Raw genomic sequence first — 22,963 nt, 5'->3', positions numbered from 1 at the left:
TCAGGTTGAAAGAAAGAAAAGCTAAAAATGGCAGCGGCACTGCTGTGCATGACCCGTCAACTCCAACCAACTCTTGTAGAAAAGTTGATCAGTCTCCCTTTGGCACATTCACAGTGATGCTCATTAATGGTCTCTTTCCCTGATAAGGTGAAGTAAATGAATTAATGCATGCCAAGCCACAGTTGAGAAAGGAGAGACAACTTTGAAAATATCTACGTACCACAATGTTCTCTTCTAACATGCAACAATTTTTAATGACTTGCAAGGAAAAAATATCTTTTTTTTTTATTGTTCTGACAGGATATTTTAAGAGATTACAAGCAACAAGAAGCAAAGCAACATAATCCCTGACTTCAAATCAATCCTGAAGTTTCCATATATATATATTTTTTTTGGTTATGTATATGTACATCTTGGTATTGGTTTTGTTCATCTGCTCGAAATAAAGTTACTACTAGATCGACTGTCCTTTATTATATAGAGGCAGGTTTTAGAAAATGTCATTTGTTTATTTTTTATTTATGTGCTATGACGTGATCTGATTGACACTCAGTTAAAGCAAATGCTGGCTACAAAAAGTGTGCAACATAAATCAACATAAGTTGATTTAAATAGCTCCAGTTCACAGCATGTTATCTCTGGACACTTCAGATAGAGAATGAACAGGTCCATTTAAATCCAGTTATAATCTAATTCATTCCAATCAATTCAGTCCAATTCTTTGCAGTCCAATCCCAATCAGATAAATGAATTATAGCGATGTTTATATAATGCCAAATAATAATAAAAAAACGAATGCATTTCACTTTCATTCTGCTCCCTGTGCTAAACACACATGCTCTACTGGGCCACTGTGGAGAGAACTCTCTTTTTACATGGAAGAGACCTTCATCAGCACCAGGCTGAGGAAGGGCAGCCATCTGCCTCGACCAGTTGCCTAGTGAGGGACCTGGAGAAAAACAAACACTAGACAAGGAATATCTGGTACAGGAAATAGAGCTGATAATAAATAACGTCAAGAATGGCCTACACTTGTTAAAATATAAAAGCAAAGATAGCACAGTGAAAATGCATGGAGCACTGAAAATTCTATAATAAATAAATGGATTAATCAAGTTTATTACATGATGCATTTATAAATGCATTTCGATGCTTTTTTTTTTATTTCTACATAACTTTTTTTAATCCATTAATTTGTTGATGGCTGAAATTCTAAGCGGGATTGGCCACAAATTGAGTCTGGTGAATATTCCTGCATCAGAACTAAATTAGAATGGTTTTATATGTGAATCAGATGAGAGAGGAGAGCTTCCTTTTGGACTTTGGGTTTGTTTACTCTCCAGATATTTAACAGGCCGAGAAAAGCTTTATAACGCCCTGTAAGGATGGCTACTAGCCAGGAAGCATAGAAATGCCTGCTCAAATTTGGCTTAACCCTACCATATCACATTATTGTCACTTAAAAGCCGAGATCCCCTTCATCAGTGACATTTCAATCCATTTTTGAGCATTTTCAGTGTGTGATTATATAATATTGATTTGGAAAAAACATCAGTATAAAGCACAAGCTTGTACATTTGCAAACAAGACAAAGTTGACAAATGAAAAGTGCAGTGATCCCAACAATCCTGAATTGCACATGAGGCCGTTAACAGAACTCTTCCAAACAGCATATTATGCTTTTGTATGTCAGTGCACAGCAGAGGTACCGCACATACGATTAAAAACATAAATGCATTTAGCATTGACACTGTATCACTGTAAAGAGCATTGTTTGTGAAATCCTATTATAAAACCTCAAAATTCGGACTGGTATATATTCCATGATGTTGTGCTGATTATGGGGATGCACACGAACAGCTGGTGTTAGTAAATGAGCAGTGAAATATCACATAATTTAATGAAAGGGAAAATAAAGAGTTTGCATGTCGATGTGACAAAGTTTCAAAGCATTTAATGAAAGGTGCTGTTTCAACAAGTTTGCCGGTCCTTATAGTTACACACAATGTGATTTGGTGAGAAACACGGAATCTAGACAAAGCCATGTTTGTTTACAATGAAAACTCCACGGGGCACCTTTAATCTTCAGCGTCCCCAGTGGCGCCAGAGGATGGAATTACAGAACACTGAGGATTCATATCCCCTGTTACCCAGAAGGCAATTATCCCCCATCCCCCTGGCAGAACAATACAATCAATCACTGTAATTTCATTTGATCCTCTGGCTGCTGCCTGTTTATGCCAACAGAGTAATAAGTTTAATCTTTATCATACGCTTATCGAAAGCATAACAAATAGAGAAGGGCTCTCAAAAAACCTTTGATGAAATGTTATTACGCAGAATGAATCATAGAGATGGGTAAAGATTCGCTTTCCAATCTAGTTACTGCCAGGCCTTGCACGGCCCCAAAAAGCATTTCATAGCCTAACAAAGAGGAGTGAAGAGGGAAACATAAACAGGGCAGGAAGCTGTATGAAGAGCTCTCATCGCTGCTTCTCGTCTTCTCAAATTCACTCAATGGACTTCAAATTAACCTCACATTCAGAGCTGGAAACTCAGACCATATATCAGCATTAAGCTCGGGATCTTGTTATTTCTGTCTGCTAGTTCATGTACGTGATGGGTAATTAAGGTTATAAAATAAAATGAACCGGCTGTATTGACAGTAAGAGATTAGTTTCTTAATCAGTTTGCTTTGCTGGAGACACAAGTTTGTCTTTTCTGTGTTTGTTGAATGAATGAATGATTTTTTTTTTATGCAAAGCCTCTGGTTGCTCCGGGCATGTTTGCTAAAAAGCAGTTGTGAGTCTTTCGCGCCATCCAGAGAGCTCACACTGTTTGGATATTCAAAGACCAGAATAAGATCCATTATTTAGTGTTAAACGAGGCTCTTGTTTTGATGCCGTACAAATCTAACTACTGGCAGAGTTTGAACCATAATTAACTTGGGCTGCAAATTAGATGCACTGCTTGTTGTGTGCTAATTGCTGAGGATTTACTGAAGCGAGGGTGGGATGCGAAGAGAAAAAAGGAAGAGAAGGAGAGGGGGAGAAGTGTGGTTGCTCCCAGACAAATATAATGCGATTAACAGGTGGTTGCCATTGCAGGGCAAAATTCTGGCGACAAGCAAGATTGGCTTCTTTCCAAGTGACGCTGTGAGGCCTTGCCCATGTGTAAGTGTTCATATTTATCAAAATCAATAAGACAAAATTTAGTGTGATTACAGTGCATTCAGTGGATAATGGCCACTATTGATGTTTTGGCAAAGGGATTTAGTGCTTTGAACTGCAGTTTTTTTTTTTCTGCTGTTGAAGACTTATTTTAGCCATTAGAGGTGGCTTGAATATCACATTACCATAAATGACCTCCGTTCTGTGTATCGACTCCATTAAGACACAAAATAACCACAATTCTTTTCTACACCAGGTTCCAAAACCCGTCAATTACTCTAACCAGCTATGGTAAGTGTCCAAGAAAAACCTGGCGATTGTGCGGAAGAAGGACAGTTTTATCATTTTTCCATGTTATTGTTTGTATTAAATGTTGTCATTCTCATGTTTAGAATGATTGATCGCAGTGTAAGTGCAGTAGTTGTTCATGGATGGTTCAGGTTTGCAGGGCCTATGGAGAGAAACCAGGCTGAGATGGAGCTCTTGGACCGAGGAAACAGTACCTACCTAGTTCGATACAGGAGTAAAGAATGCAACGAATACGCCATCAGTATAAAGTAAGTGACACAAAGAAGTTGTGAATGTTGATTTCCACATCAACTCAAGTACAATTCTCAGTACCATTCGTCACAAGCGGTAGAACAAGCAAAAAAAAAAACATGCAGTCGACAGCAGTCTTGTGGGCAAAAACACCTAGTTGTGAGAAGTGAGAGACAAATGGCAAGAATATTTCTTGCAAACACAATGCCCACATGCAAATACCATCTCAGAAAAACACTATCTGGAAACAAATAGCACTATTAATGTAAATAAGAAGGTCTGCAGCAAAAAGCAATTGTGCTGTGACTCGCTCACGTCACTGAAAACTGAGAGGTTATGGTGACTGTTATTATCCAGTAGTGGAGAAAAAAATTGTTACATTGACTAATTATTAATGAATAAACAACGTAAAGCAAATTTTAGATTAAAAAAAACCCCCACAATTAAAAAAAACGTCAGTGTAGCGGAATATGCCTCTACTAATTCTTAATTTATTAATTACCTCGGAGCACCACTCATCACTTTTAATTAACCTAAGATTCAGGCGGATGAGACACCTGAAATAAACTCAATTCAATAAATACAGTCTCAATTTAAAGGAGTAAATTCTAAGAACGAATGAACCAGAAATTGTGCATTCAGAAATTATGACAAGAACGGATGAATTGATTACATATTTATTGACAATGATGATAAACAACACAGTAGAAGAAACCAAACAGTTAAAAAGAGGTTATTAATGGAATGGGTTAATGGATGTCTGCATGGGTTTTCAATTCTGACATTAATAAGGAACACTGAAATTAATTAAATGAGATGGAGCAGTAAGAAACTGGTTGGAATTAAGCAAATAAATCGGATTGATTATCTTACTTAAATCTTTGATAAGAACATGTTCAATAATTCTAAATTTGGATAAGAATTCAAATTTAATTATTTAGTTAGAATTTGATGTACTGGTTTGGGACATCACAAATGTCAGAGCGCTATCAGATCCTACTTGGATGCTGGATGTCCGGAGTGTGGGTCGAAGCGGGTGGTTGGTTCCCTATTCGGCGCCTTTCCGGGGGATTGGATCCCTGGAGCATCAGAAGATGTAGGTCTACGTAGCTACTCTGGGCTTCTGGGTCCGTTCAGCGGAGTTCCAGAGCGTCGTGATGGTGATCCAGATTGTCCCAAAAATAGATAGTTCCAAATTTTACACGTAAAGACGCAGTGGAAAAACTTGGAGCTACGGTTCTAGTTAATTACTGATCTCGGGAAAAATGACTGGTTACAAATAAACACTTGTTGTACTTTCTCCCGTTCGGAAGAACGGAGAGGTAAAAGCTTATAATGAAAAGCTAAAAAGAAAAAGAAGACGAAAGCTGAAAAAGGGAAAAGAAGACAAAAAGCTAAAAAGAAGACGAAAAAGATAGAAAGAAGACTGAGGAAGTCAGGCTGCCAGTCTAATTTAAACAGACCCGCCTTTCGAACTTCCAGCCAGTCATGAGTTGTTTCTGTCAGAGGCGGACCAACGTTATCCAATCAGGTCAGCTCTAGTTCCTTCCCTCTGCATCTCATTAATGTGAACAGGATACTCAAATTTTTACTTTGTTTGACTCCAGTACACATCAAATCACATTCTTAAGAGTTATGCAGACTCCTCGTTGGCTGGGAAGAAAAGCATTAACTTGTAGTATTACTTTCACACATGAAAAGCTACATGTATTTTTATTAAAGGTGGATTAATTAATTGTCATGACTCGTCCTCATCGGCAATAAATCCTGAAAAAGGAAACTCACATTTTATTCATTCATATTAGTAGCTTAAGAGAAGTCTGGAGCTTGGAAAACATAATCAAGATTATTTAATGCAGTGTTTATGATTAATATATGTGTGTGATCAGTTCAAAGAATTAAATCACATATCAAGATAAAATAATGAAAAAGAAGAAATTCAATCAAAACAATTAACCAAAGTCATTTAGACGAAGTTAAATCGGTTAGACAAACTTGTAAAATAAGATCAATGAGGTTAAACATCTAAAGTTTCCTTTAATTGGGGGATAAATTTTGAATTTCTTTCCAGTCTCCTTCTCAGTCAGGGGAGGGGTTGTTCTGGCGCCATGAAGTCTGGTACTTTGATGAAAGGTGCCATTTTTGACAAGAACCAGGGTTTGGTCAGATGCGACTCTCGGCATCCCCCCGACCTGCAACTATAAATTGCGTTCCGCTCCTTTGTTGATGCAGCTGCATTCTGTAGAGAGAAAAGTGTAAATCTCTGAGTGTCGTCCTCCTTTGGGTCGAATGGTCACCCTTCTCGTCCTGTGTGGACCAGTCTTACTGCAGAGAAAGAGAGATGACAACTATTGTTTAATCCAGTTCGAATGTCTTTTAATCCTGGAAGGCCAAGATCATTACAGTCAGCAAAGAAAATTTTATTTATATAGCACTTTTCAAGAATAAAATTCTTTCCACTTATAAAATGACAGATAAAAAAAACAATGTGCTATAATAGATAACAAATTCTTGCCTTTATATTACAAATACGTAAACCTTTCATTAATGCACTTCAGTGTTCTCCCTTGAATGTACTCAGTAAAGGGTGTAAATGTCTGTAATATTTGGTGCACCCAGCAGACACCAGTAAAAGCACCAATATTTTAAGTGGAAATAGTCTTTTTCCAAGCACAGTTGTCAGTGGAGAGATACAGAAAGAGTCAATGGTGAAAGTCAATCCTCAGAGTAGAGAGAGCAGGAAAGAATCTGAAAGACTGAGGGCTGAATTGCCACACTTAGGCAACAGAGTATTCCCAAACAGCAGGTCTTATGGCTTGTACGCTGTCAGATGTGATCCAAGGAAGGACAACTAGTGAACCAGCTCCATGTGATTTGCAGCGAAGACAGTCAGATCCTACAGATCCCAACAAAGAGCAAATAAATAGTTTAAGACCTTAATCTGGTGTTTGACAGAGAGGTGTCAGATCACGCTGTTTAAAGGGCTGAACAGCTGCATACTGGTCCTCATACCCATGCTGTGCCTTGTCCACCACTAAAAACCACCTATCATGGACATGTGAGCATTGGGAAGCACAGTGGACTGGTCTGATTGATCACATTTTCTTTTACATTATGTGGACGGCTGGGAAAGAGATGGCAGCAGGGCCTCGCTGTGGGAAGACGACAAGCTGGCAGACAGTGTGGTGCTCTCTCGGGAAACTTTCCCACCTGCCATTTCTGATGTTACTTTGACAGATACCCTCCACCTAAACATTGTTACACGACATGTACACCCCTTTAATGGCAACATTATTCCCTGATGTCAGTGACCTCTTTCAGCAGGGTAATGCAGCCTGTCATCCTGCAGAAATTGAGTTCGAGTTGATGGTCTGACCTTCCAGGTCCCTAGATGTTAGTTCAAATGAGCGGATAATTGAAAAAACACGCATATATTTAATTTATAGAATTTAAAGAATCTCCTGCTGATACTATTTCTTATGAGGGGAATGGAAATGTAGGCATATGCTTTAGCTTATTTAAGGTTAAAAATGTGATAGTTACGGTTACATTTTTATCACCAACAATTATTCAAGTGACAATTATGCTGAACTCTGCCTTTGATCGGTGTTATGTTTAAATAAAATAAAAGAAGAAAAGATAATCCAGAGTGGAAGAGATGGTGGATCCTGGAAAGACACACTGCTGATTAATTTATGAATGACTTGTCAGTGCTTTGAGCTTTAAACACAACGATCCCCATCCTTTCTGCATGACAAGGCGCTGGAGGTGCATGAAAATGCTGTATTTGTTCCTGTCTGATTTGCACAATGCCCACTTATTTGCCATTCGAAAGCCATCTCTATATAAACATTGTTGCGCCGCATTTTTGTTTCAGACATGATGTTTGGCTCAGACCTTACACCTCTAGTGAAGAGCGATGAAACTTGATGGTCTATTTTCTGTATTTTTGTCTGGATCACACATGTTCACGGAGTGCTTGACAGCTTTGCATCACATTATATAATGCACTTCGGCGGCCACTTTTAGAAAACGCATTTCAAAAGAAGACTCGCAGCACACTTGAATTGTAGTTATCACATATATCCCTCAAAGCCCCAAACGGTAGCTTTATCTCCAAGATTAGTGCCTATGTGTCCCTCTTGTCAAATACGACTCAGTCTGTTTAAGTAGTGAATATCTTTCAGGCTACATCAAAGCTCCTTCACTCTTTACTAAAAAAATAAATAAATAAATAAATAAAAAGGGTTTCTGAGTCTCCGTGACCTGAACTGACAGCTGCAAGAGATTATAACGATGGATGGAGCCCTCTGAAATAGCGTTTGGATGTTAAGACTGTTTAGCGAGTGACATACCATTTCAGCCTATTTAGCCTGGTAGACTCATACCGTTACTCATTCATAGCTTTGATCTACAGGGCCAGTTTCTGAACACTCCAATCCTAATTGCCTGTCTTAGTGCTTAAGATCATTATCAGCATGGCTGTTTGAGATAATGGAGCTTTATACAGAAAGCTCTTACTAATCAACTGGAACTGTATGATGTCAAACACTACAAGCGGTCAGTTTGTGTGGATCTATGTTGAATGATGTTTGCGTGTAAATACATCTGTTGGAACCCGTGTGAGGAAAGTTGGACTGTACCTTCATGAAACAGGCCTCATCTGTCTCCATGTGCTATCCTGCTTTTAATTCGGCACACATCAGTAATGTATTACTCCCGATGTATTCATAATGTGTTTGTGAATTTGCAACAAGACTGTATTCTTTTTCATCTGTTATGTCCTGCACATGGATGTATATGATGCATCTCTAGAGTAACTTGCATTACCAAATTGGAGATACATACTTGGATTTGCAGCAAACCTTCTTTACCTACTAATACTATACTTATCCTGCATGGACATTGTTGCTATAGTATATGTGCATGCCATGAGCAGTGTGTTTGTATTTTCAAGGTTAGCCACAAAGCAGATGGTCCAATGGGAGGGCAGATTGTTGCCTTGAAGTCTGAGTGTAGCAGAAATAAATCTGTGTGCATAGTTTGTTGCAACGTAGAAAAATGTGTTATTGACCTCTCTGTCAAATATTAATAATTAAAGCAGTCAATGAGTAAATAACATTGGGTCTAAAAAAAAAAAGAAAGAAGAAATAAATATATGGTGGTATTTGCTTTTAGATGCCAGGTTAGTGAAAACAAAGTCAGCTCAGAAACTAGTCTTGCACAAACAACCAAATAAAACATTTAATCAGAGCTAAAGAGTTAGATGTGAAAATGAAAGAAACACATACTGAAGATATTAAATACTTCAACTTCACCGTGCACCTGTGGACTATGTCATCAACATTGTAAAATTGTGAGGCTGATATTTTTTATGATTGGTTTGTCCCACGAGGCTTCAACCGCTGAGCGACATTGCTGCTGTTCCAGCATGCCAGCAGGCGAAGGAGAGACTTTCTGTCTGTCACAGCATGTATCAGTGAACGTGTTTGTAGAAAACGTTTAGAAAACTTTCAGGTGAAAAATGAGGCTGGCAATCTTTAACTCTCCCATATTTCTTTGCTTTTGAACAAAATGAGTCTTTAAAAAAAAAAAAAAAGCTGCTCCTCTGCGACCCCTCCCCAGCCAGCATGTCCATGTGGGGCCCTTAATGGTTACGTCTGGGCTTCAGTTAATGGTCCCACATGGGTTTGGCTGTAGTTTCCAAAGCAGCTTCACCTTTGTTTGCCCATATGGGTTTTTCAAGAAGGTTCTGACTGGTTTTCAGCTGAGGCTCAACATTTAGCCAGCACACATGACATGTAAATTTGCCCAGTTCATGCTCATGCCAGCTTAACTCAGCTTCATCCCTTATGGGGCTCATACAGCCAGCTCACATGAGTTGGGATATGGAGCCCATGTAACTGAAACCACATGGCACCCGCAAAATTTGCCCAGTTCAAGCCCATTCCACTCAGTGCACATAAAGCCTAAATTTAATCCTTATGGGCCTCACATGGACATGCTGGCTGAGATATGGGACCTATATGGCTCCTGTACAAATCACCACAATGGGCCCCAGCTTAAAAATGTAGTCAGAACCAACTCTAAACCTATATCAGTGAACACAGGTGAGGCTACCATGAAAACTGCAGATGAACCCATGTGGGAGGCTTATCTGTAGCCCACATTTCTCCCTTATGGACATGCTGGCTGGGCCAGTTCAGTAAAACACTTGTGAGCCTTTTAGCATGTTTGAAGCAGCTACCACCTAACATACTGGATGTGTCCATGGAAATCTGCTTCAGTAACTCTTAAAACTCAGGTTCTGATGATAATCTTTAAAGACCGTGAAAAAATGCCTACAAATTCCATCCATCATCCCAAGTACTTAGTCCAAGGAAGAGCGTATCCCAGCAGTCGTCAGGCAAAAGGCAGGGTACACCCTGGACAGCTCGCCAGTCCATACAGAGACAAACAACCACTCATGCCTCTGGGCAATTTAGAGTAACCAGTTAACCTAACATACATATCTTTGGATGGTGGGAGGAAGCCGGAGTACCCGTCGAGAACCCACGCATACACAGGGAGAACATGTGAACTCCACACAGAAAGGCCACCATCCAAACCCCAACCGAGGATCAACCTGCTTGTTGTGAGGCCACAGTGCTAACCACCATGCCACCGTGCAGCCTTACCTAAAAAATATTTCTGTTTATGTATTTGTCGCCAGATGTTAAAAATGACTTCTATTGATAGTGTCTCTTTTTGTTTTTTTTTTACTTCTCATATGTTTTAAACAAATACAAATCCTGTCTAGACTTGCAAATATACTTTTCTACAGATTCACAAACTCAAATTCATACAGAGATTGCTTTCAAAGTAACAAAGCTTGATTTACATGACAAACTCTGATATAATTTGTGCACATTCAAGTGCAATGACACATAGATCAACATATGGGATTATTACAATAGTTCTCCTCTGTAGCCTAGTTTTGCTGCAGTTGGGTCAAGCTAAATAAAAAAAGAATGTGAAAAATCTGTCACCTGTATATTTGTGTAAAACATTGCTAAGTGCATAATCTTTGTTTTCTGGCTTTAATGAGAGCACTGACCAGCCACTATGGAACAGCTGCAGTGTTCGGTTGTGGAAACAGAGTGATTAAAGACAGCAGAGTAAAAGTCTTTCTGTTTGCAGCCGACTGGCACAGATTGTTACTTTAAGTGTCTGACAACATTATGGAAACGGTTTCTACAGATACAGTTCGTGTTGTCTGGTCTCAGTTGTATCATCTCGTTCGGTGCCTGTTTGCACAGAAGATCATCAAAAGCCATGTCTGCAAAAGAATTCAAATCTTAGTGTTAATCTTTCTACAGTCTTAGAATAACTTTTGTTAAAAAATAATTTATACATACCCTGACTTGATACTTAACAGATTTATTTTCTGTCAAACTTTGATTGCAACATCTTTGAGATACAGAGAATACAGAAGATAAACTTTCTAGAAATTGCAGACAGAAAATGGAGAGAGAAAGTGGTCATAGCTATGTAAGAAGATTAGTTTTAAGCAGTCGTATGTCTATGGAACAGCATTTTCTGAAAGTAAAGATGCACTGGTGTTTCATTTCTTTCTGTTATTTGATTAGCAGTCTTCATTGTGGTCAAAATATTCACAAATACAATGAACTGGAGAGCTCAGTTTACCCACAAAGGTGTTGACCTCTTTATGTAGGACACCAAGCCACATATGGTGTTTATAGAAAATTTACAGTATGGCTTTTCTTGCTTGTATTAGGATAATAGCAACTAACCCTAATGAATTAGGTTTGTGTTTATTATGGATCATATTCTCGTTCCACAATGTTTTACAGCAAAAGGAGGTAAAATAGGATCAAATTTAATTCAGGCTTCAGTTGAATTCAGAAATATGCGTTTGCATATTGTGTTTTTTTTCCTTCCAAGTTTTATTTAATGTGAGTTATGAGGATGATAAACATGATCTCATGACACTCGCACTGTGACTTGACAGCTTTAACACCACATTGTCTAATGATGATATTAGCTAGTTTGCCGTGTAGCCAATTCCACTGTGGGCTTACAAAGTGTTCATTTTTATTAATTAGTTTCCTCCTATGACAAGTTCAAATGTCAGACGTGTCAAGACTTATTATTCATTATGTGACAACTCAACTCAATACCAAGAAAGTATTGCATAAAATAAAATGAAAAAAATTGAGCAATATTCTATTTATTAAAACTGAAGTATGTGTCCAGGGTCAATTTTTTAAGGTAATCAAAGATAATGATGCAGAATAAATATTTAGTTATTAATATATTATGCATTTTAACCATTCGAAAAATAAGTAACTTGCAGAAAACTACTCGACACAATACTTGTGCTAAAGTCCGACCATTTTAGACACATATGCATATGGTGTTCCACAGGGAGCTGGACTTGCTTCTTGGTTATTCTCTTTTTATACGCCTCCATTAATTCTGTATGAATTATGCAATATCATCAGATCATATGACATACACTTTCACTGCTATGCTATTGACACCCAGTTCTATATGTCCACGAGGAAGCTCCCTGAGGAAATCAGTAATTGGAGCTGTAGACTTGTGTTGAAGACATCAAGGCCTGTATGTCTTGCCATTTTTCGACTTTAATTGTTTTTGGTCTTAAGAACCTCTGAGAGTCATTTCAATCATATTGTCACTTTGTGTAGCATTACCTTAGCTCACAGTGCTGTTGTGAGAGACGTTGGGAGTCATTTTTGCCTTTAAACACACATATTAAACAGATCTCTAGAGAAGCCTTCTTTCAGCTACAGAATGTTATCAAAATCAGAAGCATGTTGTCCCAAAGCAATGCTGAAAAAAATCAGTTCATACATTCATCACATCTAGGCTGGACTGCTGTAAGGCAATTTTAGCTGGATGCCCAAACAACTCACAGACAATCCTCCAGTTCATGCAGAGGACTGCTGCCACAGCACTGACAGGTACTACCAAGAGGGTTTTCTCAATTTCTCCTGTTTTAGCTTTCCTACATCAGCTTCCCATTAAATTTAGAACAGGAAAAACATTTTTTGCAACATACAATTCCCTTAATGACCAGGGTACCTCTTATTTGAAATATCTTCTTGCTCTGATAAATTTCTGTTTCCAGAAGGTTTTAAAGAAAAATCTAAAACTGTGCTTGTTTAATAAGGCTAATCATTCATGTAACAATCTGTGTCCTAGCTGTGCTGCTTTTAGTTTTTAAAAAAAATGTTTTTTCATATCTTTTTTTCCCATTATTTGTTGCTTAACTTATACTACTGTTATGCAATTTCTTTTTAGACAGGTCTTAATTGATCTGTCGTGATTTGTTTTTGGCAAAGTACTTATAAAGACAGCTAAGCTGAGTTGATTTTGAAATTGCTCATACACAACATCGCTGAATTGTAACTAATCACCAGAGCAGACAAAACCAGAGGCGCTCTCATCAAACAAAGTAACTTGGCTCTTCATGACAACCAACTCGTCCGCTCAGACAGACCTCCATGACAGTTCACCATAGAGACCAGATGCAGAGGCATGTAGAGTTGATTAGCAGCGCATGTCTTATTCATCCTCTACAGGTACAACGATAAAGTCAAGCACATTAAGATTCTGACCAAGGATGGAGGCTTTTACATCGCTGAGAGTCGGCTGTTCAAGACTGTGCTGGTAAAGGATTTGACTTTGTATGGATTTTTTTTTTCTGCTCCACACACACGGCTGCAGCTTTAATGAGCATGATTATTTAGACATTACTTTTGCAGCACTCTGTTGAGAAAAATACAAATTTTGTACAATTGAAAAGCTTTTTTTGTGTGTGTGTGTATCAACACTACATCTGTAAGTGGTTTATCTCATTATTTTAATGCACACTCAGAAAGCCACTGTAGCCTGCAGTTAGCGGCTGCCTGTTGCATCGTAAAGCAGTACGATTACTGGCCCATCTCCAGTGCTTGACATAAGCAGATAGAAAAAATATATTGTGATTTATTGCCCTGCTTCAGGACACTTTCATGGTTCTGGCTTATATAATGTCAAGCTCAAACAAGCAGCATCTTGTATCTTGTATTTACGTCTATACATTCATACACACTACTCACCTTTTACCCCAGCTTACAGGTGTTAAAGTTATGTTTGTTTGTTTTTTTTTCTTTCCCTTGTGCCCGTTTTACACAGGACTTGGTTGAGTACTACAAACATCATTCTCTAAAGGAAGGTTTCAGCAGTCTTGACACCACCCTGCAGGTTCCCTACAGGGAACTGCCCAATGGAAACATGCCCAGGGCTATTACCAAGGCTGGCAGTGGTGAGTCTGCTTCACAAACATTCAGGTTCCTTCCGTGACAGTATCTATTTGACAGGTGGAAATGGTACAAGTTCAGAGCAGATCTAGAGCTGGTTGGGGCTGAAAGACATTCAAAGCCTTTATTTTGACCTGTTTTGAGGACCAGCTTTTACAGCATTTGCTCCCAAAAACAGATCGGGAAAAAGAAATACGTTTTATATTTTACTTTAGGAAGACATAAAAAGCCTTCCTGTAAGACAGGCACAGTCTGTGTTTTATATTTTCCATGTAAACACATGGGAAATATTGGTCAAACTTAAAGTTAGAAACAGACTTCTGGAGTGAGTATATCACCTGCTTTGCAGCATTTCGTCATTAAACGCAAACCCTTATTCTGTGCACTCCCACTTTGCAAAGTCATGCTGGGTATTTGCTTAATTTTTTGATAAACATGATATAAAGGCTCTCATTGTGCAAAACAATCATATGACACAAATTTGATAAATGTAAACCTGATCCATACAGAATGCATGGACTATGTTTTGGTACCCCATATTGAGGCTTGGGTAGTTATTGGGCAATTTAATGAACTTCTGTTAAAATAGGCAAAAACAGAGATATAAGTGAAACTAAAGATTTTGTTGGATAAAATAAGTACATGATGTTATTGCAAATTAACATGTAGATCGGATAAGGTACAAATGAACAGCAACAGACCTCAAATCCAGCATCTCTTGCTGAGGTTTTGTAATGCTGTGTATCAAATGTATGAAATGAAAAATATGATGAATATGATACGATGATAACTGAACTCCATAAAAATATGCAGCCAATTCACAAGAGAATGTTTTTTTTGCTAATTTGCATTCAATAGATACGATACATTATTTTTGTGTAAATATGTTATAAACAACTGTGCAGTTTTTCTTATGGAAAATGTTAAACTGTCATGTCAGAGCCTCTCTCACAAACACAATGAAGCATGCTTGTGTTGCTGAACTATTGCGTGGTAAAGCTTGGCCATGATCAGCATAAAGCATCATCTTTGAACACAACCTGTCGGCATTGACTGGCACGAATATTTGCAATGCCATGCTTAAATTCAACAATTTCCCTCCCTGTATTGCTCCTTGCTTTCAGAGACAGAGCCAGTTGGTCATTCATTGTGTAAGCATGTGGAAGATAACAAGAAAGGGGTTTTGAGGAAGGAGATTAGAAGAAGAGGCAAATTAGGAATATAGAGCTCGAGAGGGGGAAAAAATGCAAGTAGAGGGAAAGGGACAAGATGGGGAAGAAGCAGAGATGAGAGAACTCCAGCACAGTAGAGAAACATGCAACGCTTTGCTAAATAACCCATAAATAAGCAACGACTTACAAACATGCAAAGAAAGAATATCACACAGTGACATTACTCCCAGCTGAGCTCCAATAGAAAATGATACTTAACGCCTTCAGAAGTCATCTTGCTGAGGTAGTTGTATTGTAATTGTAATGTATTTTGTGTCATGTCTTTTCTTATGCATGCTGATGCATGCAGATGGCTTTAAGAAAACAATGAGCATATGAGAGACAGAAAACAGAAGACAATACATACAAAGTCAGAAATACAGTGGCTCACGAAATAAAAAAAAAAGGAGCCTCAGCAGCTCACCAGTTTTGGCAGGGAGGTCCCAGTTAGGGCTCAGCGCCTCAGGCAAGCACCAGGAGCCTGCTACTCCATAACGTCACACTCCACAGTCTGCTCAGTTCTGAGATGGCTTCACAATTTTCCTGACAGGACATGACATTTCACTTGGGCTGGTTGTGGAAAAAAAACAAAACAAAAAAAACTGTGACAGCTTCCTGCTGACACACACCTGAGGGAATACCCCCGGTCCAACTCAGGGACCATGACTTCTTCCACTAAAGTGGAAAAGTTTGCAAATATGATCTGATCTAAAAGAGCAGAAAGCAGCTGGAGGTAAACTGTCTTAACTTAAAGAGAGGCGTACATGTAAACAAGCAGCAGCCGAGGCAAGCAGATGAGCACTGGAACAAAGTCAAAGTTAGCCCTTTGTGTCTGTTGGATGTAAAATTCTGCTGCATCCTCGTCCCTCTGCCTGTTTTGGCAACGTCGGTCTCCCAGCACATCAGGCTTCAAAGCAGCTCTCTAAGAGGTGCTTTTGTGTATTGCTGCCAATTCAGTGTGCTGCCTTTCTCATGAAGCCTTGACAGACCCACCGTTGCCTCAGTACATTCAGAGATGGATTATTATTGCCTGAAGTCGTCCACCCCCATAGACAGACTTAGTGTGGGCACCATATTCTGTCTGGTAAACAGCCTCTGTAGAAAGACAGATGTCATGCAAAAGTAAAATATAAAGGATTGAATCTCAAAACACACACCTCATAACAAGGAAAACAGAATGCAAAGCTGAGCAAACATTCGCAAGATGCACAACAACGGAACAGCCATCAAAACTCTGAAGTAATGTGTTTGGTGAAACCCCAGAGAGCATCCTTAATTAAGTCTGACTTGGGACTTTTTTCATGAATATGTGTGAATGTGTGAATGTTTAAGCCAGAAAAATGATTTGCAATGCAATGATCTTTTAATGTGTGTCAGTAAAATCATTCCGCTGTTAAAGATTGGTGTTATTGATGTTGCTTGGTTTCACACTTTTGTTTACTTATGGAAATGATGATGGATGCAACTGGAAATCTTCATAAATGAGACCTGAAATCAGTAGGTGGAACACGAAACCAACTTATTTAACTCAAGTGCTTCTGCCTATGCAATACTTCTGTGGTTGTTTAAAGTGAGTGTGTTAAATGGGCTCAATGAGTAGGTGCAGATACTCATATGACATAGATGGGATGTCAAAAATGAGACAAACCCCCGTCAGCGTGGTCAGTTTGTTCTCTAATATGTTTATGAAATAAAACAGTCTGTGTGCATAAAGCGCTCGCTCTTCCTGAAGACATTTGTACGGCTGAATGTGTGGAGTTTATTGAGCCAATTGGCATGCAGTGGCTTCAGTCTGTAGGGGGGAAGAAGAAGGCATGGAATCATATTGTTGTGTTAACAGAAGGGGGTGTTTTCTCAGCGTGCAGCTCACAATAGATTTCACATGGGAGCAGTCGGTGTTGTTGGCGGTCTGGAATCCTTGATGTCTCCTTGTCAGTGCACCGTGCTGTGCTCAGACATACACTTACCCACATGCTGTTGCTTTGGCTCACCTGGTCTGAAGCTGGAAAGGCTGCTAATGCAGTATGACCTGGTGGGAAAGTGACGGAAGCAAAAAAAGAAATTCACAGATTTCTGTGATTAAGCCAAAAACATGGCTGGCAGTGTGGAGAGATGCATAGAGATGGTGGGGAAGAAGAGAAGTAACAGGCAAAAATGAAGGAGAAAAGCTCCCTAAAAAATGTTTTTTTATTTTTTTATTTTTTTTAATGTGTGCATATACCAGGTGAAGTGATCATGTCTGATGGTTCCACTGCTCGCACCAGCTCTTTTCTTCTTCCATATTTTTTGACTTTGACAACTTTTCCATTTTCTCTGTCTCTCTCTCTCCTTTACCTCTTCACTCACTCTCTTTCTGTCAAACTTGTGTTTACTTTGCTTATGTTCTCTTTTTGCTCCCACTACGGCCTGAACCCCCCCTCGCCCCTCCCATCCCCATCACTCTGTAGTTCCTCCTGGCGGCTGCAGCTTTGTTCCTCCCTCATCCTCGCCTTTCTGGTCAGGTACAAGTGCTGCTTTTCTTCTCTCTTTGTCTTTCCCCTGCTGTATGCCCACATTTCCAGGTTTCAGAATACACACTGTCTTGTTTGTTTGTTTGTTTGTTGTTTGTCTTTTACTTTTCTCTAAAAAAAAAAATTTAGATCATTGATGCTGCTATTACACATGATAAGTACATTGTAATGTGAAGAAATCCAGTCACATTGACACCTTGCGATTAAAAACGAGTTATTCGGAATAACTGCCAGACATGATACACCCACATTTAGAAAACTTATTATGCAGAAATATTTAACAAGGTGCAAATCTACCATCACTGATATGTTCATTTTATTAAATCCAACAATAATGCTATCAATTCAGCTAATTAAAAAGTGAAGCTTTTGTTGGTTTCATTTAATGATCCGTGACAAATATGTTGCATAATGAGTATACGTAATTTAACCTTAGGTTCCATTAAAAGTCGAGACCGGAAAGCCAGCAATATTGGCAAGCATCTTAAAATAATGAGTCAATGCCCTGAAGACAAGATGGGGAGAGGTTTTTTTTTTGTCTATTTTTATTCTGCTGGCATAAAGTGAAAGCAGGATAATAGTTTAATGCGATTATTTTATTAGTGTTGTGATGAGAGTACTTTGGTGCGTGAGCATATACTGAATGTGCATACATGAATTGGGGAGGATGCGCACCTTTCTTTGCATGATGTGCCTCTGTGCATGAGGGAGTGAATACATTCCTTTCATCCAGCATATCTGCACAGTTGTGTCATCTGTATTTCCACAGATAAGCTGAACAAACCTTTGCACACCTGTGTTCACATGTGATAGGAGCCCTGACCTGCATGTGTAAGAATAATCTTGTATTACCTGATAAGTGAGGATGCACTGGCTGAGCTGACTTCAAAATGAGTTTTTAATAAGTTAAAAACACAGCTAAGATAACCCTTTTGACCGCTCATCTTTAGTTTCCACCAGGCCTCAACAAGCCCTGGTTGTTGAATGTTTCCTCTCTTTTCGGAGCAAACTTAAATTCTTTTTCTTTCTTATTTCTCTTTTTATTTGTGTCCACAATTAGCATGACTCCGGTCCATGAGTCAAGGTTCTTTGCTGCCTTATTATCTATGGCTTTATTGACTTTACTGTGGGTGGCTTCAGTGAGACTTACAGTTCACACCATGTAAACTTTTTGCAGACAAGTAGAAACTAAAAGTAAAATATTGTGTAATATAGATTTGAAAATGAAAGATGGCTAGACTGAGTTTTGTTGAGCCTAAGTTGCACCATGGTTATCCCAATTCTGTTTTGCATGTTTAACCTCATCTCTCGAAACACCAGAATTATTATATTTTGTGGCTTAAACTGTCCATTTGTTGCCCAACATATGTCCCACATATTTATCCATATCATTCTAAAATGTCAGAGTTTTGTTCAAACATTAGTAAAAACTTTGTTTGTGGTCCCCAGTATTAAGATAAGACCTCTCTCTCTCTCAGTATTTTCTCCTAGAGTCGTTGGCATTGCAGTGGCACGCTATGACTTCAGCTCCAGAGACACAAGAGAGCTATCTCTCTTCCAGGGAGACATTATCAAGATCTACACAAAAATGTCCAATGGGTGGTGGAAGGGAGAAGTTGATGGCAGGGTAAGTATATGACAAATTTCAATGCTGCCATTTGCAGCTAAAGTGGTTTTCATTAAGGATCTTAGTGAGGATTAAGAGCTGATAAATAGTACTAAAATGCTTAAGGTCTTCAAATAATAGAGTGGATTGATTAAAGCCTCTTTGGAATAGTTAAAAGCAACATCAGGGAGCTTGTTTGGTATGAAGCAGATGAGTATTTATTAGCTGACAGGGTGGCTTTGATTGTTGTGGTGAATGATTGATATCTATCAAACTTTGATGTGTTTGTAGCTAAGAGCTAATCAAGCTAACCTGGAGCTAACAGAAGCTAACCAGCCAATGGAAATATGTCCTTTAAAGCAAAATTACACTGTTAACCGGCAAAAAAACACTGTTGTGCTGCACTCTGCCCACTTGCAGCAGGATATTGGATACTTGTCAATCAAAAAGACACGCCCCTAATTATGCAAACTTTTTAGATGAAATTACTCATAAATGGGGGTTATAAAAAAATGAACTCCCTCCAGAGTTATCATTAAGGTAAACCTGGTCTTTTAAACCTAAAATATTTTTTTGCACCAGGATGTGAACAAGTTTATTTCTGCTTGGCCTTTTTAACATGGGACTCTATTGAGATTTGCTCTGTTTTGGAGTCCCTAGTGGATGAGTGGTGAACTGCAATTTTTGGCACTTCCGCATAGGCTTCGCTGTGAACTGCCGGAGGTTGCTGCTTGGTGGTAACTGAATTTTAGTGAAGTCCCAATGGGATGAAAGTGTCAAACTTGGGATTTTACTGATGACGTAGAAAAAGCAGTATTATGTGTGCCCAACGAAAAAATATCCAGATGTCAAAAATGAATTCATAGCTGAAAAAAAGAACAAACAAAAAAAAACTTCATTTCAAGAAATGGCTACGAAAGTTGTTCCAAATTGAGTTCAAAGACTATAAAACCACATATAAAAGACTTCTTTACTGCAGAAATAAACACATTTCACACATTCTGGTTTTGGCCTATAATTTCCCGTCTGGATAACTATATGGTTTAGGCTGCTTTGAATGACAGATGAGTGGCTGCTGTCTGGTAGATGCATTTGAATGTTGGAGGTTCTCAGTTGAATTTTTTTCTTTTGTGTGATTTCTGGTTTGTGACAGCTAAATGACAGACTTGACCACTGGATGAAATTATACTGGCTCTGCCTATATTTTATATGTAGTTTATGTGCCGTATCTTGGTGTGTAGCAATTACGTCAACTTCACATTCGTCTTTGGGGAATTTTAGTTTATTCTTTTCATGAAAATAGTTTCAGCTCAGGGAATTTTCTTCCGTGAACCTCTTGCTTCACGGTCTACCATAACATTTCTATTAGACTGAGGTCCCAAAGTATTAATTTTGCTCTTCTTTGACAGCTTTTTTTCCAAATTACTTGTAGTTCGGCTTATTTTTATGCATAAATAGGCCTGTACATGCTAATATTATGGTGAAGGTGCATTGTGCAGCCCTATGCATAGTCTATATACACCTGAGATTGAGATCTTGGACAGACATCCTGACATGTCTCATGTTTTAATTGAGTTCTGTATATTTACTTGTAGAATTTGTGGGAAAATCTAATGATTTATGTCATATATGCGCGAAAATATAGAAAGGTTAGAAAGAATTTGAATGTTTTAAGCCTTATTGTACTAAAGTTAAATCTAATATATGGATTTGATCAGTTGTTTTCTGTTCTGCTGCTGCGCAGGTGGGCTGGTTCCCCTCTACCTATGTGGATGAAGATGAGTGACTGTGCTCTGTGGATAACGTCCATTCAGGATCCTTTAAAAACTGACCAACTCCAGTGTTTACAAGTCAACTCTACCATTACCAGGATTAACTAAACTCTCAGACTTGGACATGAGAGAAGGCGGTGATGCCCTTAAAAACCTTTCTCCTGACCTCTGATGAACTCTCACACAGGGCTGGAGGTTGTTAAATCAAAGACTCAAGGAGTGTCATGCCATATCTTATCCCTCTGCAGCTCTGTCTGCCCCCACAGCCCACTGGGAAAAGGATGTGCTGCACCTACATAACCCTCCCCTCTCCCCTCCCCTCTCACCTTCTCTCATTATTGATGACTACATTGGCTGGTTTCAGACTGGTCCTCACTGTCATCATGTTTCGACACCAGGAAGGCTCAATCACCCAACTGGAACACAGATCCTGCTGACAGTGCACCGCCCAAGTACCCTACCCATTTGAAATGCAGTCGCTTTTGCTTTGGCTGCTGCTGACACACTGAAGCCCTCTTGACTTTAAACATTTGTATTTTTCTTAATCAACAACAACAATAATAATAATAATAATAATAAAACTGATAAATATACTGAATGGATATACAATTTCTTTCATAGTACTTGTGTTCCTTCACTTAAACAAGGTTGAAAAGTTTTCAGTCTTCCAGCATTATGGACTGATTTATCTTTACATGTAATGTCCTTTGACTGTTAATAAAAATCTCACTGAAATATTGACATGGTTCCTAAAAAGTGTGGAAAAACAACCATTTGAATTCAGGCAGTCAACAGATTGCTTAAATCTATTAAGTGCCACCTATGCATCTTCTACCGTTTATCCGGTGTCGGGTCGCGAGGGCAGCAGCCTAAGCAGGGAAGCCCAGACTTCCCTCTACCCAGCCACATTTGCCAACTCTGCAGGGGATCCCAAAGTGTTCCCAGGCCAGTCGAGAGATATAATGTCCCCACAGTGTCCTGCGTCTTCCCTGGGGTCTCCTCCCGGAGGGATATGCCCGGAACACTTCACCAGGGAGGCATCCAGGAGGCATCCTGACCAGATGCTAGAGCCATGTCAACTGGTTCCTCTTGATGCAGAGGAGTAGTGGTTCTACTCTGAGCTGCTCCCGGATAACAGAGCTCCTCACCCTATCTCTAGGGAGAGCCAAGCCACCCCACGGAGGAAACTAATTTCTGCCGCCTGTATACGAGATCTCGCTCTTTCGGTCACGACCCACAGCTCATAACCATAGGTGAGGGTAGGAACGTAGATCGACCGATAAATCGAGAGCTTTGCTTTCTGACTCAGCTCCTTCACCACGACAGACCGATGCAGAGTCTGCATTACTGCAGACACCACACCGATCAGTCTGTCGATCTTACACTCCATCCCTCTGTCACTCGTGAACAAGACCTCGAGATATTTAAACTCCTCCACTTGAGGCAGGACCTCACTCTTGACTCGGAGAGGACAATCCACCCTATTCCAGCTGAGGACCATGGAGTCAGGTTTGGAGGTGCTGATTCCCATCCCAGCCACCTCACACTCGGCCACGAATCGCTGCGAAAGTGAGAGCTGGAGATCACGGCCAGATGAAGCCAACAGGACCGCGTCATCCGCAAAAAGCAGAGACCCAATCCCGAGGCCACCAAGCCGGATCCCTTCAACACCTCGGCTGCGCCTAGAAACTCTGTCTATATAGGTTATGAACAGAATCGGTGATAAAGGGCAGCCTTTTTAAAGGCAGTCCAACCCTCACCGGAAACAAATCCAACTTACTGCCGGCAATGCGAACCAAGCACCAACAACACCTGTCGTACAGGGA

The 22,963-nt window shown here is 39.4% G+C and overlaps 1 protein-coding gene across 1 annotated transcript in view; it reads left to right on the top strand.

Moving 5' to 3' along the window:
* Positions 1–21,151, top strand: part of LOC306758862 (guanine nucleotide exchange factor VAV3-like) — a gene marked incomplete at both ends in the record, with an annotated part of 65,954 nt that extends 44,803 nt beyond the window's left edge. The window contains 8 exons of the mRNA XM_079244283.1: positions 3,108–3,173; positions 3,427–3,461; positions 3,611–3,727; positions 13,319–13,406; positions 13,914–14,043; positions 17,697–17,750; positions 19,238–19,386; positions 21,110–21,151. Of these exons, the coding sequence (XP_079100409.1) occupies positions 3,108–3,173; positions 3,427–3,461; positions 3,611–3,727; positions 13,319–13,406; positions 13,914–14,043; positions 17,697–17,750; positions 19,238–19,386; positions 21,110–21,151 (681 nt within the window). The remainder of the gene's footprint in view (positions 1–3,107; positions 3,174–3,426; positions 3,462–3,610; positions 3,728–13,318; positions 13,407–13,913; positions 14,044–17,696; positions 17,751–19,237; positions 19,387–21,109) is intronic.
* Positions 21,152–22,963: the final 1,812 nt, after the last annotated feature.

The sequence above is a fragment of the Telmatherina bonti genome, assembly GCF_933228915.1.
Source record: "Telmatherina bonti genome assembly, chromosome: 7".
Taxonomy (NCBI): domain Eukaryota; kingdom Metazoa; phylum Chordata; class Actinopteri; order Atheriniformes; family Telmatherinidae; genus Telmatherina; species Telmatherina bonti.
The sequence above is the reverse complement of the archived record's forward strand: the minus strand, read 5'-3'. Positions and strand labels throughout refer to the sequence as shown.